Source organism: Natrix helvetica (genome assembly GCF_964273705.1).
Source record: "Natrix helvetica genome assembly, chromosome: 2".
Taxonomy (NCBI): Eukaryota; Metazoa; Chordata; class Lepidosauria; order Squamata; family Natricidae; genus Natrix; species Natrix helvetica.
In genome coordinates this window covers 201,349,943-201,370,520 of record NC_138552.1, presented here as the reverse complement: position 1 = coordinate 201,370,520, position 20,578 = coordinate 201,349,943, and the positions used below count along the sequence as shown (strand labels likewise).

At 38.3% G+C, this 20,578-nt stretch overlaps 2 protein-coding genes across 3 annotated transcripts in view; both read right to left on the bottom strand.

The window, feature by feature from the left end:
* ECT2L (epithelial cell transforming 2 like) overlaps positions 1–2,677 on the bottom strand; it is a 53,059-nt gene extending 50,382 nt beyond the window's left edge. Inside the window, exons 1-2 of the mRNA XM_081940563.1 lie at positions 2,615–2,677; positions 480–704 (exon numbers count right to left, since the gene is read on the bottom strand). Coding sequence (XP_081796689.1) covers positions 480–545 — 66 coding nt within the window. The 5' untranslated portion in view covers positions 546–704; positions 2,615–2,677. The remainder of the gene's footprint in view (positions 1–479; positions 705–2,614) is intronic.
* Positions 2,678–5,355: 2,678 nt separating this feature from the next.
* CCDC28A (coiled-coil domain containing 28A) lies at positions 5,356–19,718 on the bottom strand. Of its 2 annotated transcripts, none has more exons than XM_081943379.1 (6): positions 19,565–19,718; positions 16,465–16,631; positions 13,093–13,256; positions 8,796–8,950; positions 7,722–7,744; positions 5,356–5,798 (listed from the first exon to the last, which is right to left on the bottom strand). In XM_081943379.1, exons 2-6 carry the CDS (start codon positions 16,620–16,622, stop codon positions 5,744–5,746), a joined length of 555 nt encoding a protein of 184 aa, XP_081799505.1. In that variant the 5' UTR covers positions 16,623–16,631; positions 19,565–19,718; the 3' UTR covers positions 5,356–5,743. The 2 variants fall into 2 exon arrangements, with proteins under 2 accessions (XP_081799505.1, XP_081799506.1); XM_081943380.1 differs by having other exon boundaries at positions 5,356–5,794.
* Positions 19,719–20,578: the final 860 nt, after the last annotated feature.

The following is a 20,578-nucleotide window of genomic DNA, read 5'->3' as shown; positions in this document are numbered from 1 at the left end:
AGCAGCCAAAAAAAGAAAGAAAAAAAGAACAACAGTTGTATTAGGTAACTGTATTTATTCCAGATTTACGTAAGAATATAGAAACCACAGGTGAAATGTGCATCAAAATAATATTTGTCTACAACAGCATGTTTTTACTGCACGCAGCAAAACCCCTAGGTTAGCAAGTGCTAAAATAACAAACGTATTCTCTTGGTTGAAATCAGAAGGTGAGAAGCAGAACTCAATCACTTTTATGAAGTCTTACTATGATAGTCTTCAGTTATAGGCAGAACTAGGTACCACAATTTCATAGTATGCATAGTTCTGCTACAACAAACTGGCATATAGAGTACTTTTTTTTCTGGAAACATTTAAACAAACTACAAAACCATCCTGCTGTTAATGGACAAGCAAGCTATGAAAGTTTTGGAAATATTAAATTGAAAAGCAAAAGTTTAGCAGTTTAAGTGCTAAGTGTTAATTTAATATTAACTCACCTGATTGTTGAGTGATTTATTTTCAATTGGTGTCCAAGAACTGAATCGTGTATGCAGGATTTCCATTATTTGATGTGGACTCTGTCTGTCTCTTATAGGGTGTCCTAAGCTTTTCAAATGTTACCATGAGGTGTATATATTGTATGAACTATAATTATTCAAGTAATAGTCACTTTCGTCTGCTGTTAATTCTGTTGTACACATCAATTAGATTCCTATTAGTGGCTAGAAATGGAATAATGGTGTAACTTTCATGCTCAAGAGTAAATGCCGAGTTCTAAATTCAACCAAAATCTACATCCTAATCACAAAACCTCTAAAAACAAGACGAACATTTGGAGTGTGTCTTTAGTTTCTTCAAATTATTCTGGATCTCCTGTGTCAATTTTTGAAATATAGATCTTATTATAAAATAAGAAACATAGGATTTCATATTTATACTATTAATGTTATTATTAATAGTGGTGGAAACAAAATATGGTGTTTGATTAAAATAGGGCAATACTGTAAAACAGAGGCAGTTTATTGTCATTGGCAGCAGGATAAAAAACCTGGAAATCAGGAATATTAATCCTGCCTTAGATACAATGCCTGCTCTGTGAATCTGAGCCAGTTTCAACAGAATTTGGGTCACTCTCTTAGCCCTAGGATGAAGGCAATAGTAAACCAGTTACAAACACAGGGACTAGTCCAAACAGTCTAACAGTCAAAACTGGCTTAAAACCACACGCAGAGAGAACTATAAAACGTGGATTGATTTTTGTGCAGTCCAACTTGTTGACTTTGGGCCATCTCTAAGCCCAAATCACATCACAGGGTTGTTGTGGGGAAAATAGGAAGGCAAAGGTGTATTGAATATGTTCATTGTCTTGAGTTATTTGTAAAAATAGTAAAAGCTGGATAAAAATAAAATAAATAAATACATATTGGCCTTTTGTAATCTGACAGATACACTGGGCCTACAACACCCATTGTCCCCCTATCAAAAAGGGCATTGTTTGTGCAAGTTCTGGGAGGAGCTATAATGTGCAGAAGGCGTTGAAGTATGAATTCTAGACTGGGAATGCTACCTCATGGGTAATCTCTAGAAGTTAGTAACTTTATCAGAATGAGCAAATAGACACTTTACCTTCGCTACATCCTTTGTTTTTTTCAAATATTACTTGGATCCCCATCAATCCATATTGAGTGTGATATTAACATCCATTTATTTGCATCATGATAATTTGGCCACATGACAAACTGTGGTGGTATTTTAATTTATCCTCAGTATTAGTAACTGGACCAAAAATTGGTACTACCTGATGCTATTGGGTGAGCTCTACATACTGTACATCTGAAGAAATCCCCGTTCACCTTTTCTATCTTTACATTTGCTTTAGAAATATTAAGGTACTTTTCTCTGAAGCTATTAACAGTATGAAACATCAGGAAGGGGTCAATGAGCTGAAGAGCTTTGGATCACTTGTTCTAGACTGTGTACATGGACCCTTTTTTCATTCTTACACAAACTGTTTGGAGGAAGAATTGTTTCAAACATGGGGTTAAAATGCAGGAAATAAATCAGTGACTACTACCCATATGTGTGTGTGGAAGGGGCGAAATCAAATACTAAGTTATTAGTTTCTTATTAAAACATACACTTTTTCTTTTCAAAAGCTCCATTGTGGATTTTGTGGTTGGTGGTGGTGGGGAGAAGAGTGACCACCTCAATATAAGGAAGACAGGATAGAAAGAAGAGGGATTAAAGCTCAATAATGTTCACTGGAAAAGCAAAAAGGGGAAATTTTCCTCCTCCTCTAACATTCCAAGTTTCGATCTTGTTTTCACTCTTTCTTTTTGGTAGGCTAATTTTGAATGTTTTGATTATAAATTTTATAAGGGAAACAATTGCACTCTGAAATGAATTTGAATCCTATTAACCTCTAGAATTATACTACAAATTAAGCTTTTGTGCACCAGTCTTGGGATTCAGTATTATGATGTATTTTGTTCTTTTTAGTCTAAGAAAATACCAACTCCGCAGTTTCTGAAACACAGCACACACAATACACACATCCCGACCCCTCAGTATCCTCTCTATCCATTCACACGTTCGAACAAATAAATAATCACCGGTAGATCAACTACTTTACCTTAAGAATTGATGGATCTTTCCCTTCCGAGAAAAGCCAGAAGTACTGTTGGCTGAAGGTCTTCTCCACATCTCCATAGGAACCAATGTACACAATACAACATACCTTGGGCTTTTAGCCAACACTGTCTGACTCAGGACCAGAGGAAAATATTTCTTGTCCAGTTTGAATCTATTTACAAGGGCAAAGTTCCTTGGATTTCCATGGCACTGTAGCACTATATCTATCAACCTGTACAACAGTATTTCTTCTGATGGGGCTTCGAATAAAAAAGAGAGAACGAGAGAGATAAAGATCTTCCTAGAAAGGGAGGCCGAATTTTAAAAAACCAAACTTTCATACATTGTTGCTGGCACAGATCCAGCCTGCAGGCCTTGAGTTTGACACTCCTATACTATGCCCTTTTTCCTTGCTAAAAAGAAACCCAAAAGAAAACATCTGCAAATTCCTTCTACTTTTTCCTTTTTAAACAATATCAGCTTGGATTGAAAAAGCCCCTTGCATTAGTGGAAACCTGTTAAGTGGAAATAAGATCTCTCCAAATAATAAGCTGTAAACATATGGGTTCTTGTAGTTTGTAGAAATAGAAGCTGCAGGACACAGGCAACAAAAGCAATGCCTGCAGAAAAAGGCTGTACTCATAGCGAGTTTAGTGTTCTCTGTAACTTCTAAGCAAGTCTACTCCAACTTTTCCTTAATTTCCTGTCCAGTTACACTTCCTTCCCATAGGTGGTATTCAGCCAGTTCTGACAGGTTCTGGAGAACCGGTAGCGGATATTTTGAGAATGGGGATTTTGCAGTATTCCTTCCACTTCCACACCCACAGAACTGGCAGTAAAAAAATTTGAATCCCACCACAGCTCCTTCCCCACATCTTATTTCAGTTTTGTGATCAGCTTCTCTTACTCTTCCCCAGTGAATCTACCCTTTTTCTTGTTCCATTTCCACCATTCTTTTGGGTCACCTATGCTAAGAAGAGAATGGGGGATGTATGCTTAAAGTGGGGAAGCTGTGTGCTGTCCAGGATGCTTGGTTTGTATGTGTGTATAACTATCAACTCTACTTAGCAGTTGAGATCATTTAAATATATGACATATCATATAACACAAATGCAATCCTATCTATCTCTTCCCAGAAAATCTCCTGATTTTTAGGATTAATGGAAAGGTTTTATAGAGATATAAAAGATAGGGAGAAAGCAATCTTGAGTGGTCACCTTGACTACTTCGGTTAGACTAAGGATCAAGGTGTTCTTTTGCTTACCTGGACATCACCATAACACGAAGAGGTGCCACATCCCCAGTGGCAATTTCCATGAGTATCAAGTATTCAAATAGTAATCCATATTGTTACTAATTTTAACACATCAAACAGCAACACAAAGTAGAGACTCAATTTTCCAGAAAACAGAAGCAACTTACCACTGAATAACACCTCTGAAACAATTAAAACCTGTCAATATCTATTATGGTGAGAATTACTGTGGTCTCCACTTATATGGAAGGGACCAGATGAGTAAAGCTCAGCAGAGAAAGGGTATTATTACTGTGAGAATCAAGCTATGATGCTAATCTGTCATCAATATAATGATTTCCATATGAAACCACTCACTTTCACACAATAAGTGTCTGGCATCTGGTTTTTATTTCCTCTTCATCAATCAGCTGAAAATAATACCATGCAGATATAGGCGGCTAATTACCTGAAAGCAACTAGAAGTGGAAAATTTGAACACCATACCGTCACACTTTCATTTCCCGAATACAACCCGATTACAAGACCAGCATGCATGTATGTATATGTATATGTATACACATACATACATACACATATGTACACACACACGCGCAACAGAGACCATTGTGGAATCCTTGTTACTCTCTGAGCTTGGTTGTCTGCTTGCAGACAAATGTCTGAGACTGTTTTCTCACTCAAGGTTATTAAATGGGTGAGATCAATGTACACCTGAAAACTCGTTCTTTCTAATAACAAGGGCTCCCAAGTGATAAATGAAATGTAAAGCTGTAATGAAAATGTAGTGCAATTTCTCCCTTGCTCCGAGGGCTGAGTTATGTGCAGGATATGAGCCCATCTTCAGCTATTTCTGCTCATGCAACTCAGCAAAGTAGACATGCTTCAGGTCCCCTGAGGCAGAGTTATCTAATGGGACCTAGACTCCACACCTTTACTGTTGAAACATCTGTTCTTTGGGATGAGCTTCTTCCCCACCCCTAAGGTACAGGCACTCTGATTCTACTACTGTTTTGTAAAGCTGTGAAGAGATGCTTTACTCTTGTGTCTTGGACCAAGATGGTAACTGAACCCACTCAATTATGAAGGAGTGTTTATTTGAGCCTTGGTGGCACACTGCTGAGAATGCAATATTGCAGGCTAATTCTGCTGACTACCAGGAGTTTGATTCTCACCAACTCAAGGTTGTCTCAGCCTTCCATCCTTCTGAGGTTGGTGAAATGAGGACCCAGATTGTTGGGGGCAATACGTTGACTCTGTAAACCTGTTAAAAGGGCCCATAAAGCACTATGAAGCTGTATATAAGTCTAAGGGCTATTTTTAGTCTTGGTTATCTGTGTGCTGTTGTAGTTTATTATGCTGGTTTTATATTTATTGGATATTTACTTGTATCTGCTGCCCAGAGTAATAAATTATGAATTTGGCAGCTTTATAAATTCAATGCATAAATAAAGGTACACATAGTAACATACATTCTATAGAAAGCAGAGGTCTTTAAAATTATTTTATTGATAAAATAAATTAAACATTCATTTAATGGCATCACTGAGCATGTGCTGATTGTCTACATTGTGGAAAAGGAAGCAGGCACACCATTGTTAATCAATACTGATTTTTTCCCCCATTTTAGAACTTCTCTTTCAAGTTTTCCCCCCTTTTCACAGAGGATAAGGCAACAATACAAAGCATAGCAGCAAAACATGGCCATACTGTACCCTAAGCTTCAAGCCTGACAAGGCTGCAACAATGCACATCTGCTAAGAGGAATGTGTGCACATATTAATTATTTTCAACATGTTGTTACAGAAGCAAGGAACAGTCTGCTGGAAATTAAATACGGGAACTTGGATCCCCAAAACAAGCAAGAAAATGGTAGATTTAGCTTGTGCTGGTATTCGGCAGATCTTGAACATCTGCTAAGTGAAGTTTCTGTCTGAAGCAAGGAGTCAAGGAATAGCATTTGAAATTAGAGAACAAGAAGATGAACAATTTTACAAGGTTTGGGACTTGTTCTATCAATGGTTTGATAAAAAATCATGGCAATGGAAAATGTTGGAGAACCTTTTATATTTTAAGAATAATAGAATAGAGATAATGGGCAACCTTGTCTTGTACCTTTTTGTATCTCGAAAGTTGTTGACAGATTTCCATTAATAATAAGTTGTGCATTTTGTTGCTGATAAATTGCTCCAATCGCCTGCCGAAATCGTGGTCCCATATCCATCTTTTCCAGAGTCTTGGTTAGAAAATTCCAGTTCACTCGATCAAAGGCCTTCTCTGCATCCAAGAAGACCAGCGCTGCCGAGATCTGCTTAATCTTATCAAGATAGTCAATTAAATCTATGAGTTGCCTTACATTCTCCTTCATATGTCTGCCTTCAATAAATCCTGCTTGATCATGATGAATAATCTCTTGAATAACCGGCATCAATCTGTTGGCTAGTACCTTAGCAAATATTTTATAATCTGTATTCAGAAGAGATATCGGCCTATAATCTTCTGGTTTCTTAGGGCCCCGGGGTTCGCCGAAATGGCAAAAATTTCAGCTTTTTTAAAAGATCAGAAGCAGGAGAATTATACACAGGAATGGGCAAAATTGATTGATTATATACAGAATAAGTACCAGACTAGGAGGTATTATGTAGCCTTTAGCTAAGATTGTTTAGACTGATAGTTGATTAGAGTAAATAATACATGGGATGCTTGGAATCATTAGAGTGGTGTATAGTGGAAGTCAGGGGGGGGGGTTGAGTGGGAGGTGGGGGTGGGTTAGGGTGGAGGGTGGGGTTATATGTATAAATATACTAGAAGATGGGATTAATGAAATATTATTTTAAGAGAAATTTATATTATGATTTATATATGTTAAATTAGTTTAGAAGAAGGGATTGATGGGCTATTATTATTCTAAGAGAAATTTATATTGTGATTGTTGGGAAGAGAGGGGGTACAATATGTGTATGAGTAATCTACTTTTAGACAGGGGGAGGGGGTAAAATAATTGGTATAATATTTGAATTTCCTTTTTTTAGGGGGGGCTGGGGGGAGGGGAGGGGGTATAGTATCTGTATGGGATTTACACTGTATGGTGGGGGGCTTAAAGGGGGAAAATATGTTTGAATAAAACTTTTTCAATAAAAAAAAAGAATAATAGAATAATATATGCAATACTTTAAGGGTTTAGTATTGTTAAACAGATTGGAACGATGTAATGGAGTGATGTATGATCTCAATATATAGAATATTCTGTTTAAAATGTAGAAATAACAATTGGAGTTGAACTATTGATGCAAAAGGATGTTGTATGTATGAATTTATTACTTAGAATAACTCATTTAAAATTAAGGGATAACAATTACAGTTGAATAATTGATATATAATGATAATGAATAATTTGTGATTTGATACATAATTATAAGTGGTGACCATGGAAAGGACGCACAAAATCTTGTAATCAAATGACACACTATGTGAAACGGAAGAAGGTTGTATGTGTTTTATGTCTTTGTCTGTTTTTGTTGGTTTAGAAATAAAAAATAAATAAATAAATATTACTGAACCAAAAAATGACTTTCCACTATTATTCAGGCCAATATTGAGAAGGGTTTTGTGGGAAGCGTGTGAAATCAATTTACAGCCCAAATATGCAGTAAATCACACTGTTTCTTAACTTGTAAATCATGAAGAAATGTTAAATGTTTCTCGGTTGCAGGCTTAAAAAGACAAAACAGAACAAACTATTCTTAGACTGAGATGCAGTTGCCTCACATGCACTTAATTTTACTCTTTGTATAAAATAAGCTATTGCATTTAGAGCGCTATTTGATTAAGACTGGACATTTCACAAAAAGGATACATAGAAGAATTCAGTTCTTCCAGCTACAGTAGAAAGAAATATAAAAAGTTGCACTTATTAATTGTCCAGATAATTTATCAGTAAGGCTTAATTATATTGAGGAAAGAGACGGAGATCTACTGGAACCCCAACTAGGGAAAGAACTGGATGTCAATTTCCCACAACAATGTCCCCACACTGTTCTGCAGTGTTTCCAAACTAGAACATTTTTTTCGTCAATGAATTTGCCTTTTCTGCAGGAGACTTCTAATTTGGGAAACAACAGGGGCCCACCAATTTAATCATTTTTTGTTATTCAAATATTTGTGACAGAACTAAACTAATCTTGCAATCCACATTAGATTCAACTTTCATCCTTTACCAAATTTCCAAATGCAAATGTAATGATACCACAAAGACAGAATGCAAAACAGATATCTGAAGCCTAACAATACCTCTTTTTGTTTCTTCCAGAGATTGTAATGCTGAAATTTATGAAAATTTAATGGTATTTAAAGGGTTTTAGTGAGGAGACAAAAAACGGAATGATAATTTCCTTTTAAAGTGTATTCTCCTGTTTAAAAAAAGGAAGACTGCAGTGTTTTTTCTTTATCAATAGAGGGTGGTATAATATTGGGAAAATATCTCATTGTCAGTGCACCCTCACTTATGAAGGAAAAGGTGATAGTTTGAACAATGTAATTTTGATATTATGCAAACGCTACAAAAATAACAAAGCCACATGTTTTTGAAGGATGAAAAACAGACCTGAAGTCAGGGGAATTTTTGCGCCTCTGCTATCAATTAGGAGTGTGCAAAATACTTCATTTTGTACAATTTGGAACATAAAATGTCACAAAAGTACAGGGTTGTATGCAAGGCAGGATATTTTGAGCACTGTGAGATAGTTTTGCTGTTAAAATGGGTCACTCTTTAAAAATCTGGTGGTAAAATTGTTTGAAACAAACAGAACGGAAGAAGCAAAACATCTTCAAGGAAAAACAAAGTGCTTTTTGAAAAAGCACCTTTGAGACGGTTGAAACAAACCCTTTGTAAGCCTCTATTATAAGCTCCCTGCACCCTGATTATACTTACATCTGACAACAACCTATCCAGATTAGAGTCACTAGCTAATTTTCTTTTATCTTCAGGAAGTTCTTCCAACTCTCCGTAAAGCTCCAAATTCAAGCGGGCCAACTTCTCTTGCATTTCTCTTACATGTTCCATTTGCTCAATAGAACATTCATTTCCTGAAGTAAACAAAGGTATAAAAAGAGCATTAAGCCAAAGATTTGATAATAATTAAAAGTATTAACTTTCCATCATGCTAACAAACAGATCAGAACTGCTACAGGAGGATTAAGAAAATGATCAAAGTGCAACATCGCGCCAGTCCTTTACTCTTCAGAACTGAAGGGCAACATGACTTCACAAACCAGCTTCAAAAGAGTACTTCGCTTGAAACAGCATAGAAGCAATGTTCCCCTTTGAAGATCTGATAACCCCATAATTTAGTTCTTCTTCATAGTAATTCTCCCTGAACCTGTCCTTCCATAAATCTTGCAGATGGTTTTCTGCTTTCTTTAGGCGATCCCAAGCTAAAGATGTGGCATCTGTGGAGGCTTTGAAGCCACATATCATTTTTTAAAAGTGGTTTTGTGGGGTGATGAATAAATATGATTTATTGGATTTACCTCACCGCATTCAAGAAAACACTTGTTAGTTCACCCCTTCCATCAATGTAATAGCATAAAACGTTCACAATAAAAAGAGAGAGAGAGAAAATGAATTACAAATAGTCAGCCAACCCTAAGGGAGGTTTATGATACCATCTCAAATCTCAAAAGCTCTCTGTAAAGCTCCACTTCTATAGCTTACAGAAAATCAGAAGTGTGGGTGTTGATACAATTGCCAGGAAAAGACTCTCCAAGAATGCAAGCGCACCAAAGGACAAGCAACCTGTGAGTCACCAAGCCTATTAACTTTGAAGATGTGAGCAGCCACCAGCAGGTTCTACTACAACATATGGTAGATAAGGTGATCCTGAAATTATCTTCAGGCTAAGTCACGTAAGGCTTTAAAAGTTAAAACCAGCATTTGAATTGCACTTAGAAACCAACAGAGCCATTGTAGGGTGCAGGTGTCATGTATTCATGTCAGCATGTAACAGCTAGCACCTGGGCTACCACATGGTGGATCAACAGAAGGCTCTAGGTCAGCGATGGCGAATCTTTTTTGGCTCATGTGCCATAAGCGTGGGGGGGAGGTCATACGCGGGCATGCCACACCCATAATGCAATGGGCGACCCCCCCAGCGCACATGACAGATGCTCCCCTCCATTTTTTCCATGCTTTTTTCGCCCTCCCCAGCTTCAGAGGCTTTATAGGAGCCTGGGGAGGGCGAAAACAGCCCCCCTGTCCCCCCGGAGGCTTCAGGAACTTCCCTGAAGCCTCTGGAGTGCAAACAACCGGCCCTACAGGCAAACCAGAAGTTCGGGAACGGACTTCCGGTTTGCTCGTAGGAGCGGTTTAAGCTCTCCGGAGCCTTCAGGGACCTTTAGGAGGCTTCCCTGAAGGCTCCAGAGGATGAAAAATGACCCAACAAGCAAACTGGAAGTCACTTACGGTTTGCTCGTAGGGCCGTTTTTAGTGCTCCAGAACCTCCAGGGACCTTCAGGTGACTTCCGGTTTGTCCATTGGGTCGTTTTTCATCCTCCAGAACCTTCAGGGTTCTCCTGAAGGTCCCTGAAGGCTCCGGAGGGTTTAAACTGGCCCTACAAACAAACCGGAAATCTTTTCCAAACTTTCGGTTTGCCTGTAGGGGCAGGCTTTTGCGCTCCAGAGGCTTTAGGGAAATTCCTGAAGCCTCCGGACGGCCTCCGGGCGGGGCGAGGGAGGCTGTTTTCACCCTCCCCAGGCTCCTATAAAGCCTCTGGAGCCTGGGGAGGGCGAAAAATGGCTTTAAAAAAGGGTGAACTCAGTTGGCCAGTGCGCACATGCGCGCTGGCCAGCTGACAAGGCAACGCCTCATGTGCCCTGACAAATGGCTCCGTGCACCACCTGTGGCACGCGTACCATAGGTTCGCCATTCCGGCTCCAGGTGAAGTTCAGAGGCAGTCCCATGTAGACCTGTGCTGCAGTATAGACTACTAGTGGCGAAGTCGTACCATATTCATTTTTACATCCTTAGCGGTATAGATTCATTTTACTATTTTCAGAAATACAATGTAATCTCCATAATGTATGTATATGTAATCTGCATATAACTCATATATCAAGTTTGGTATGCTTATTAAATGGAATAGTATACTTTAACCCATCGCTCCAAAATGTTTTCCTTTGTTACCCAAAGCCACTTATCAGAAGGGTCCCTTTTTACCCATTGTAGATAAAACACTTTAATTTGAATGTCTCTGAGGGGATTTGGTAATAGATTTGTGTGTTATTATCCAAAGAGCCTGAGCAATTTATCCAAGCTAGAGAAGCACTGCTTTAGTAACATAGTAATTTTATTTCTGGGTGTTTCTTCTATCCTTTGAGGCTTACTTAAGATCTTAAACAAAAAAGTCAGCAGCAGACAATTCCACAAGCAAATCAAGCCTTGAATCTTCTTCCTTCCTTCCTTCACCACTTGTGGCCACCTAGGAACAGCAAAGCATCTCACTGTTGCCTTTGAGAACTATACTGCATTGCTTGTCCTCCACATACAGGAATTTTGCTGTATTCTGCTGCCCTAGATAAAAGCCTACTTATTACAAGTCAATAGAAAGTAGGGCTGCGAACCAAGCAACGCTTACAGGACAGCTCTCTGCAAATCTTTTAAACCAGGGGTATTTTTTCCTAGGATCAAATGCTTCCCTTCAGTTTCAGTGTTATTCCAGAAAAACACATTGGATTTTATGAATTGCAAGAGTCTACAAGCATGCCTCTACACATTGCTTAGCCATAACCAGAGACATTTGGGAGAAATAAAACAGCTTTTTGTCACATTGTGTTCATTATTCTAAAGAAAACATTTCATTGGATTTGTTTTATGCCTTCTAATTTGTTTCAGCTTTCCCAATCTTTCTGAAGAAAAAAAAATCAAAGAAAATAATGTAAAAATTCAAATATCTAGCTAGAATTCATAACTGATGGAAAAGACACAGACCGTACTCCCCATGCTTGGACATGTAGCAAATAAAATTTGTGTCTCTTTGGGAGGATAAAGTAATTTATTTATTTTATTTATTTATCAAAACTTCTGCCCATCTTGTGGCTCAGGAGAGTTTGAGCAGCTAATTTAAATATGTATTACGATCACTTACACAGCCAGCGAGGATGTAGGCCTGTGAGTATAGAATGCTGAAATATATATGTTACATACCCTACTTTCTAGTCTTAACAGATGAAACCACAGCCACTATGGACAATTTACTCTGAATGCTAACTTATTTTTAAAAATCTCATTTTCTTACAACTCCATTCCTCCTTTAAAAATATAAATTCTGAAGAGAGTTCGGATAGCAAATATATTAAAAATGGAATACAAAACAGGGTTGCCAGGGCCAGAATTGTTAAATAACATTACTGTCTATTTTAGTGTTGATTTTCATTTTCTAAATACTTTTTTAATTATCTTGAGTATTCACCACAGTAGAAAACTGTTACATAAATCCATTAAGTACCGTATTTTTCAGAGTATAAGACACACCAGAGTATAAAACGCACCAAGATTCTGAAGAGGCAAATTTTAAAAAAAAGTTTTTGCACTCTGCAGACCTCCCAAAAACGGCCCGTTTTTTGCAAAAACGGGCCCGTTTTTTGTCCAAACAAAAGGCATGCATAGCCTTTAGGAGGCTTGTAGATTGCTCCTGAGGGCTGGGGGGGGGGGTGAAACAAGCAAAAAATGGCCCGTTTTTCATGAAAACAGGGCTGTTTTTTGCCAAAAAAAATGGCATGCATAACCTTTAGGTGGTTTATAGAGTGCTTCTGGGGGCTGGGGAAGCAAAAACTAGCAAATAACGGCCCATTTTCCACTCATTTTTGCCCTCCCTGGGCCCCAGGGCTCTGCACAGCCATTTTTGCAAAGGGGGCAGAGTTTTAAGAGGCCCAAAATGCTGTATTCAGTGTATAAGAACCACCCAGATTTTCACCCTCTTTTTCAGGGGAAAAAGGTGCTTCTTATACTCCGAAAAATACGGTAGTACCATAATAGCAACAGTACGTTGATCTAAGCAACTTGTTCTGCCTTGAAAAAATAAGTTTAATGAAACATTTCCCAATTTGTATGACTTCAGCAAATCACGCAGTTGCTTTCAGTTATGTGTTCAATGTCCCACTTTTTCCAACAGTGGTCACATGAGCATTTCAACATGTAATTTATCTAAGGTAACAGTCAGAATAAAAATACCAAATGCTTGCAGTTTTCCAGAGTGGAAGTCATTCAGAAGACTCAGAAGCCCCTTCTCCATTTCTTGAACATCTGATACATCTGTGAGAAATGAATGCTGGATTGGAGCTGACTGGGCTCCTTTGTTTTCCACTCCTGGTGTTCTGGCTTTCTCTTTCACACCTCTAAGACAGAAAAGTTGTCATTTAGTTTTGCTTGCTACTTTGAATGTCCCACCTCAACAAATGCTCTGAAGTAGGGTGTTAAACCCGTGGCCTGCAGGCCGGATGCGTCTTGCGCTGGTCACCCCCATCCCAGTTTAGCAAAGGGGGGGGGGAGTTGTGATATGTCACATGACAATGTGATGCTGAGTTTGACACCCCTGCTCTGAAGGAAGAACTTAACCCCTTCTCTCCCTATATACAAAAACAATTAATTAGAGGAACTCAGGATTAGTTTCTAAAGCTACCAAGGAGGTAGCTTATGTCCATACTTTTATTTTCCTTTATTAAGAAGGCTAATGGGAAACTGCTTAAATAGCTTAGGAAAGTTTTCAGTGTCTGGGAAAAGCCTCCTTTTCTTCTCTAATTGGTATGGGGCAACTATTTCTATTGCTCCACTAAGTGAAGTTATCTTATTGCAGTGTCCAATTTGGACAAATCATGATAGGAATTAGCTTTGTTCCAACTTTCCCCAAAAAGATACTGTATCATATACCATACACCCTAGTACACATTAATTACAGTATGCTAATTCCACACTTTGCCCTTAAAAGCTGAAAGAACCCAATCTGGTACATTTCAGTTCCAAATAACTTATTATTCTTATTTGTACTCTTCTATTCTTGTACCAAGTACAAGAATAAATGAAAATGGTTATTAGGGCTGAAGTATTAGCCCTTTTCAGAAATCCAGACAATATTTGTGAGAACATGCAAGCCTTGTTGCAATATCCAGCTCCCTCAATTTTTAGCCTTCTTGCATTGTACAGGAATGTTTGAAGATTCAGCTGATTAGTGAGACATACGACTTCCTGTAATATCTTTCTGGCCTCATGTTTGGGCTTATCTCTTGTGAAAATAATTTAAGAAGAGATATAATGTACAGGTGCCACCTTATCTTGACCAGCATGACCTACTATCTGATCAGTAAAAGTAGCAGAATTATTGGGCGTCTCATGAAGAACTTGCTTTTTCACTTTCTTATATTTTGGATAAACTGAGTTATGCTGTATTTAAGTAGAACCTGTTATTATGATTATTGTTTGCAATTGCACTCTGTCCATTGAGCAGGAATTCCAGACATGCCTGGATATTTGCTATCAAAGCTTTTGGATGTATCCCTAGATGTATTTATCAAATTTATATGCCACTCAGTTCGAGGTAAATCTGAGTGGCCAAGTAAACTATCTCACATGATATCAAAGTTACTAGGAAAAAAAGAGTGAGCTTGCATTGCATATCACTATTCCTGAAAGAAAAATATAAGCCCATTTAAGGGCTGAACATAACAGGAATTCACATGTACACCTTTAATATATCTTTAGCAGCCAAGAACTCATCTTCAGAAATAGGTTTCTTTGATTGTGTTCTGAGTTTACATTCAGAAATATTTTTATCTACATAATACCGTACAATCACTTCAAATCCAGGAGGAAACACATTGTTCCATTGTTGATTATTAAGAAAAGAAGAAGAAAACTTATGGGAAATGTTCCTCGGCTCGAATAATTAGCAGAACTTGCACTGCTGCCTTCATCCTGCAATGCTCATTAGACCTTGAAATGGCAATGCATTTGTCCTAGAACAGAGACATTTCAGGACCTAACTAAAGGATGCTATCTCTTTTATCTGGACATGTCTTGTTCTGTTTTCTGGCTAAAACATTCCTTGCCAAATATAAAAAAGAAACAAGTCAACAGAGCAGCTGAGATATTTCTCAGACCATATTTGAATTGTCCTGTAGTTAGTTTTTCTTCACCCCTAAACAGAAGCAAGTAGTTCTGTGAAACTTGAAATCAGATATAGAAATGACAAAACAACAACAAAACGGCAGAAGAGAGTATAAAATATTAGTGACACACTGCTTCTATTCTTTGTCTCAATGATTTTTGGAATTATCTCCTCCATCTGCTGAAATGACTGCCCTAGCAGCATTATTTTTTTCAAACAGTGTTGTGTTGATTGGATTTTGTGAAAGATTAAGAGCAAAGTTTACTTGAACACAATTGAAGTCTGGCCTCTTGATCAGGTTCTTTAAAAATATTATTTTAACTAACAGGTTTCATCGTCTAAAAATCTTTTAAAATCCTTCTATGGCATCCATCTTTGGAAGCTCTAGTAGTGCCATGTTATTTTTCCTTTGAAGGTATGGCTTCACTTTGCTTTTCCTGCTTTTTGAAAAAAATCTGGAAAACTGTAGCATCTGGGGATTAGAAAAGCCCTGAAGATGAACCTCCTTAATTGTTTCAAATTATAGGGATGTGAAGTCCCTGGTGCTCTCAAAGCTGGGCTGTTTGCTTACAAATATTTCATTACATTCATTCTCCTTGGTAGTTCTTTGATTAAGAGAAAACTACATCCCCACCAAAAATGGCGGGGTAAGGTGCTGTATGAAAACAGGGAGCAAACCCCACACTTACTCACGCTGATGATATCAGCTAGTTGGGTAATGAAACATCTGCAAGCAAACAACCAGCTTAGAGAGATCCAAAGACTTCAATGTTCAACTCTAAACTGCAGATATTCTCTTCTATTGGAATGACAGGATTGGCAGGAAATGTCCACTATTACTATTTTTTGTGTGTGTGGGGGATATATATATTATCCCCCTTAAAACCTAGAAAAACTTCAAAAATTGTGTTCCTTGCCCTGCCCACTTGAAGTGTAATGCAAAGCTCCATGAAGCTCTTGAGCTTATGGAAATTTGTATCAAAATATTGACAGGAAGAAAAGTATTTTTTTGTTTTATGCACCATTTTAGCAACTAGTAAAGATCACACTCCATTTTAAAAATACAAAACTCCTGTTTAGTTAAAGAATAAATATATGTGTTTAATTAATCAATCCAATAGAACTAAAATATGTTTAGAATGAAATATTGCCTCTAATGACTAAATTCATAAATGGAGTTTGGATGATTTCAAAAGGGGCCAGCATCCTTAAGCTTGAGTTTGTCTGATCCATAACCCTCTCCAAATGAGAGGGGTGGGAAACATCATACCAAGGAGCTCTTGGCAGACAAGCTTCAAAAAAGGGGATGCCACAGCATGGCAAGCTGGATGGTTTGTGGGCCAGGTATTCTTTATCTCTTAATGTCTCCCTGTCTGAAAATTGTACAGCCCTCAATTTAGCCAGCTTTGATTGCCAGTAGCACATTCCATATAAAACCTTACCTTTTAAGCTTTGGTCTTTGTAAATGAACCTGGGTTGCAGAATTGGTAAATGCTGTACTTTTGCTAGAAGGCACAGTGTTTTTCTTATTGTTGTGAACTTGACTGACATGAGTCATGGATGACTTGGGACTTCTCCTTTTGTTTTTTTTCTCCTCCATTTCCTGATTCTTGTATTATAGAGGAAGAGAAATAGCTAATTACATTTATATATACATATGCTTATCATATCATGACTTCAATGGAAATATAATTTTGCACAGTGTGTATTTTTAAATTTCATAAACCAGCTTGATTGTATTTGTTTGCCGCCCATCTTGAAACAAGCCAACTCAGATATACTAGAAATCAATATATAAATCCTCCAAATTAAATTATCACCACAATGCAGCATAGAAAGAAAACACATAGAAAGACAGCACAATGCAGGAAAGAAAGAAAGGAAGGAAGAAAAAGAAAGAAAGAAAGAAAGAAAGAAAGAGGAAGGGAGAAAGGAAGAAAGGAACAAAAGAAAGAAGAGAGAAAGAAAGAGGAATGGAAAGGAAGGAAGAAAAGAATGAAAAGAGAAAGAATGAATGAAAGAAAGAAAGAAAGAAAGAAAGAAAGAAAGAAAGAAAGAAAGAGTGAGAGAGAGAGAGAGAGAGGAAGGAAGGAAGGAAGGAAGGAAGGAAGGAAGGAAGGAAGGAAGGAAGGATGGATGGAAGGAAGGAAGGAAGGAAGGAGAAAATCCAAAATGGAAGAGGTGATAAATGTTGCACCCACCAGCTTGCTGCCTGCCTACTTGTCAAATGTGAATGATACAATCTGACAGCTACTTTCAGTAAAGGAGATATTATTAGTCAAATCTTATGACTGCATATTACAGAAGCCAGAAATTCATAAAATATTTTTCCAAATAAAAATAATAGAGCTGAAGCTCTAAACTTCTAAATGGCTTTTGGGACAGACAACATTTTTATTGATTATGTCTTTCAACTCTTTGAAAAGAAGGATATACACTGAATAAGTAACATACATTTAAATAGTCCCATTAACTAATATCTCAACAGGAGTAAAATCAGTTCTATTTCCTGTGGCCTTATTTATTCAAAAAGTGTTGTAAAATGTATTAATACTTTGGTTAACAACAGTCTTCAGAATTTCATCTTCAAAAGTGGGTCTAATGTATGTCATAATGAACATGTAATCCACAGAAAATGTATTAAAATATATGATAATATCCATTAGAACTGGGGGAATTACTGGAAGGTCTGTAAGTGATATCAAATACAAATGTCAGCCAATATAATCAACCTTGCTTGAAAATCAGTATGAGTATACCCCTTTAAAAATGCTAGTTATTCAGAAGATAATAGATAGCTGTTTCCACCTCTCCCCCCAAAATAATTCATTTCCACTGACCTATTTTTAAAATTCCAATCTGTTCAATAAAAGCTTTGCATGGCTATCAAATTGGTATACTATATATGCATACACATCAGAAAGCTCCTAAAAAAACTTCTCTGCATTCCTTACTATCTCAAGGACTGTGAGAGTTGTAGTACAATTCCATTCAAAGTGATAGATGTGTCCCCACATTATGGTCACAAAAAGTCAAGATAATAACCACATATCCAATTCTTGAATGCCTCTTTGTTTTTATATTGTGTATTTTATGTATTCACTTTATTGTAAGCTGCCTAGAGCTAGATCAGGGCTGTCAAACTTGCGGCCCCTGGGTGGGATGCATCACGCACTGGCCACGCTCGCGCCCAGTTTAGCAAAGGGGGGGAAAGTCAGGATACGTCTTGTAACACCGCTGTGAGTTTGACATCTCTGAGCATAGATGGTCAGCAATTGGATGAACACAGGTAATTCTCAATTAACAAATATTCATTTAGTGACCACTCCAAGTTACAACACTAAAAAAAGTGACTGATGACCATTTTCTACTCTTATAACCATTGTAGCATCCCGATGGTCATGTGATCAAAATTTGCATGCTTGGCAATTCGTTCATATTTATGATGGTTGCAGTGTCCCAGGATCATACAATTGCTTTTTGCAACCTTCTGACAAGCAAAGTTATTGGGAAGCCAGGCTCAAAGGTACTTTTTTCCAAGAGGCAACTGGACTTTCTGATTTTTCTTTGAAGACATTTCGCTTCTCATCCAAAAAGCTTGGCTGAGAAGCGAAACGTCTTCAAAGAAAAAACCAGACAGTCTAGTTGCCTCTTGAAAAAAAGCACCTTTGGGACAACCATGACCTGAATCTCCATAGATATTGGGAAGCCAGGTTCACTTTAAAACGGTTATTAATTTAACAAATGTGGTAGCTAAGGTCATAAAGTGGGGAAAAACTCATGTCTCATAACCATAATAATTGAGGCCAGAATTTCTGTTGCTAAGTCAAACCTGTACAGAAATATGTGACACTTTCAATTTTGACTGCACCATTATGGCTGCCATTTTTATTTATTTACTTATTTACCATATCCTGGGTAATATTTTAAGGAGGAAAAGAATCTAGTCCCACAATTTTAAACCTAAAACTTAATCTTTTTCCTCTCAGCTCTTGCTTGACCTGTTGCTCTGGAAATGAGAGTCTCCTACCACTGATAGTTCCAACTGGCAAAACCGTTTTTTTAGGATAACTGTGCTTGAGTGGTCCTTTGATTTAAATAAGCTGCAGCAGGCTCACTTGGGTCTGGCTTTGATTTCAGCCCTCGAGAAGTCTTTGCTACTCTCTAATGCAACAAATTACACCCTCGTTGATTCCAGAGAAAACAGAGGCAAAGTAGACCGAAGCATTTGAAATCCTATTTGAAATCCAAAGAGTTTGGTCAGGTCCGGAAACCCTTTAATCGAAGCCATATTTCAATAGGGAATAGGTTGAAATAGTTTTGACCTGAATCTTCCCGTGTCTTGTTCATAGGTATTCCCACTATCTCGCAACAAGCGTTATTAGCGTTTTGCAAATGCGCGATGGATCCCGCACACCATTTTCTCAGTTAACCGACTTGGAAGTAAACGGTTGGTAGGCAGTTTGGGCTTCACCCTGTCGTGGAAGCGCTGTTAACATCGGGGGGGGGGGGGGGGCGGGAGCAATGGGTCCTCGGACCTACCTGCGGCGGCGAGGAAGCCCGGTATCTCCCCCAAGTCAGTCTGGCCCGTAACCTGCCGGCACTGGGTTATATCTTCCCCGATAAGGCGGTCACCCTCCCCCACCCCCGCACAACTCAGCCCTTCGGAATCAGCCGGTAGAACGAAACTTCCGGGCCTGTTCCAAACAAGAACCCACGTGCTCCAGGAGACGAAACCCAGAGGAGAGAACCCGGAAGAGGTCGGTCATGTGACCGCGCGTCCTTCTCCAGAGTGCCTCTTCCACGTCGCTGAAACGCGCGACCCTTTCTTTCTTTCTTTCTTTCTTTCTTTCTTTCTTTCTTTCTTTCTTTCTTTTTTTCTTTCTTTCTTTCTTTCGTTTCTTCCTTCCTCTCTCCCTTCCTCTTTTCTTTTTCTTTCTTTTTCCTTTTTCTTTCTTTCTCTCTCCCTTCCTCTTTTTCTCTTTCTCTTCTTCCTCCCTTCCTCTGTCTCTCCCTTCCTCTCTTTCTCTCTCTCTCTTTCCCTCTGTTCCCCTTCTCCTTTCTTTGCCCCCTCTCTCTTTCTCTCTCTCCCTTTTTCTCTCTCTTATCCTCTCTTTCTCTTTCTTTCTCTTTTCCCCTTCCCCTTTCTTTTCCTCCCCTCCCTCTCTCTTCTATTTCCCCTCTATCTCTCTTTCCCTCCCCTCTCTCTTTCTCTCCTTCTTCCCCCCACCCTTTTGTGTGTTGGGCACTGATCGGCTTGTATTTATTTGTTCCTTTTACTCAGGGATAAAGGTTCTACTGGAACCCAAAGCTCTACAGTGGCCATAGTCCTATTGCTTTAGCTAGGATGCATTATTTCATAGTTCCATCATCTCCCAGCTACAATAGATGCTGCCCAGATGGGAATTTTAAGCTAGCAGGAACCAGGTTGGGGAAGAACATTGCCTGAAGCTTGCTTGCACCAGAAAGGGCAGGCATTGCTCTCTGTTCCAACTGGGGCAATGAGTGCAATCCCAAATATCTCCCTTATTCCTCTTTTCTCCATTCCCCACTCTC

Coding starts and splice junctions, on each gene's coding strand:
- CCDC28A (XM_081943379.1), bottom strand. CDS start 16,622: ATGGAGGAGAAAAAAAACAAAAGGAGAAGTCCCAAGTCATCCATGACT. Junction 8,951..13,092: donor TGGAAAACTGCAAGCATTTG/GTATTTTTATTC, acceptor TGTTTACTTCAG/GAAATGAATGTTCTATTGAG. Junction 5,799..7,721: donor GAAGAACTGAATTCTTCTAT/GTATCCTTTTTG, acceptor TCCTTGCTTCAG/ACAGAAACTTCACTTAGCAG.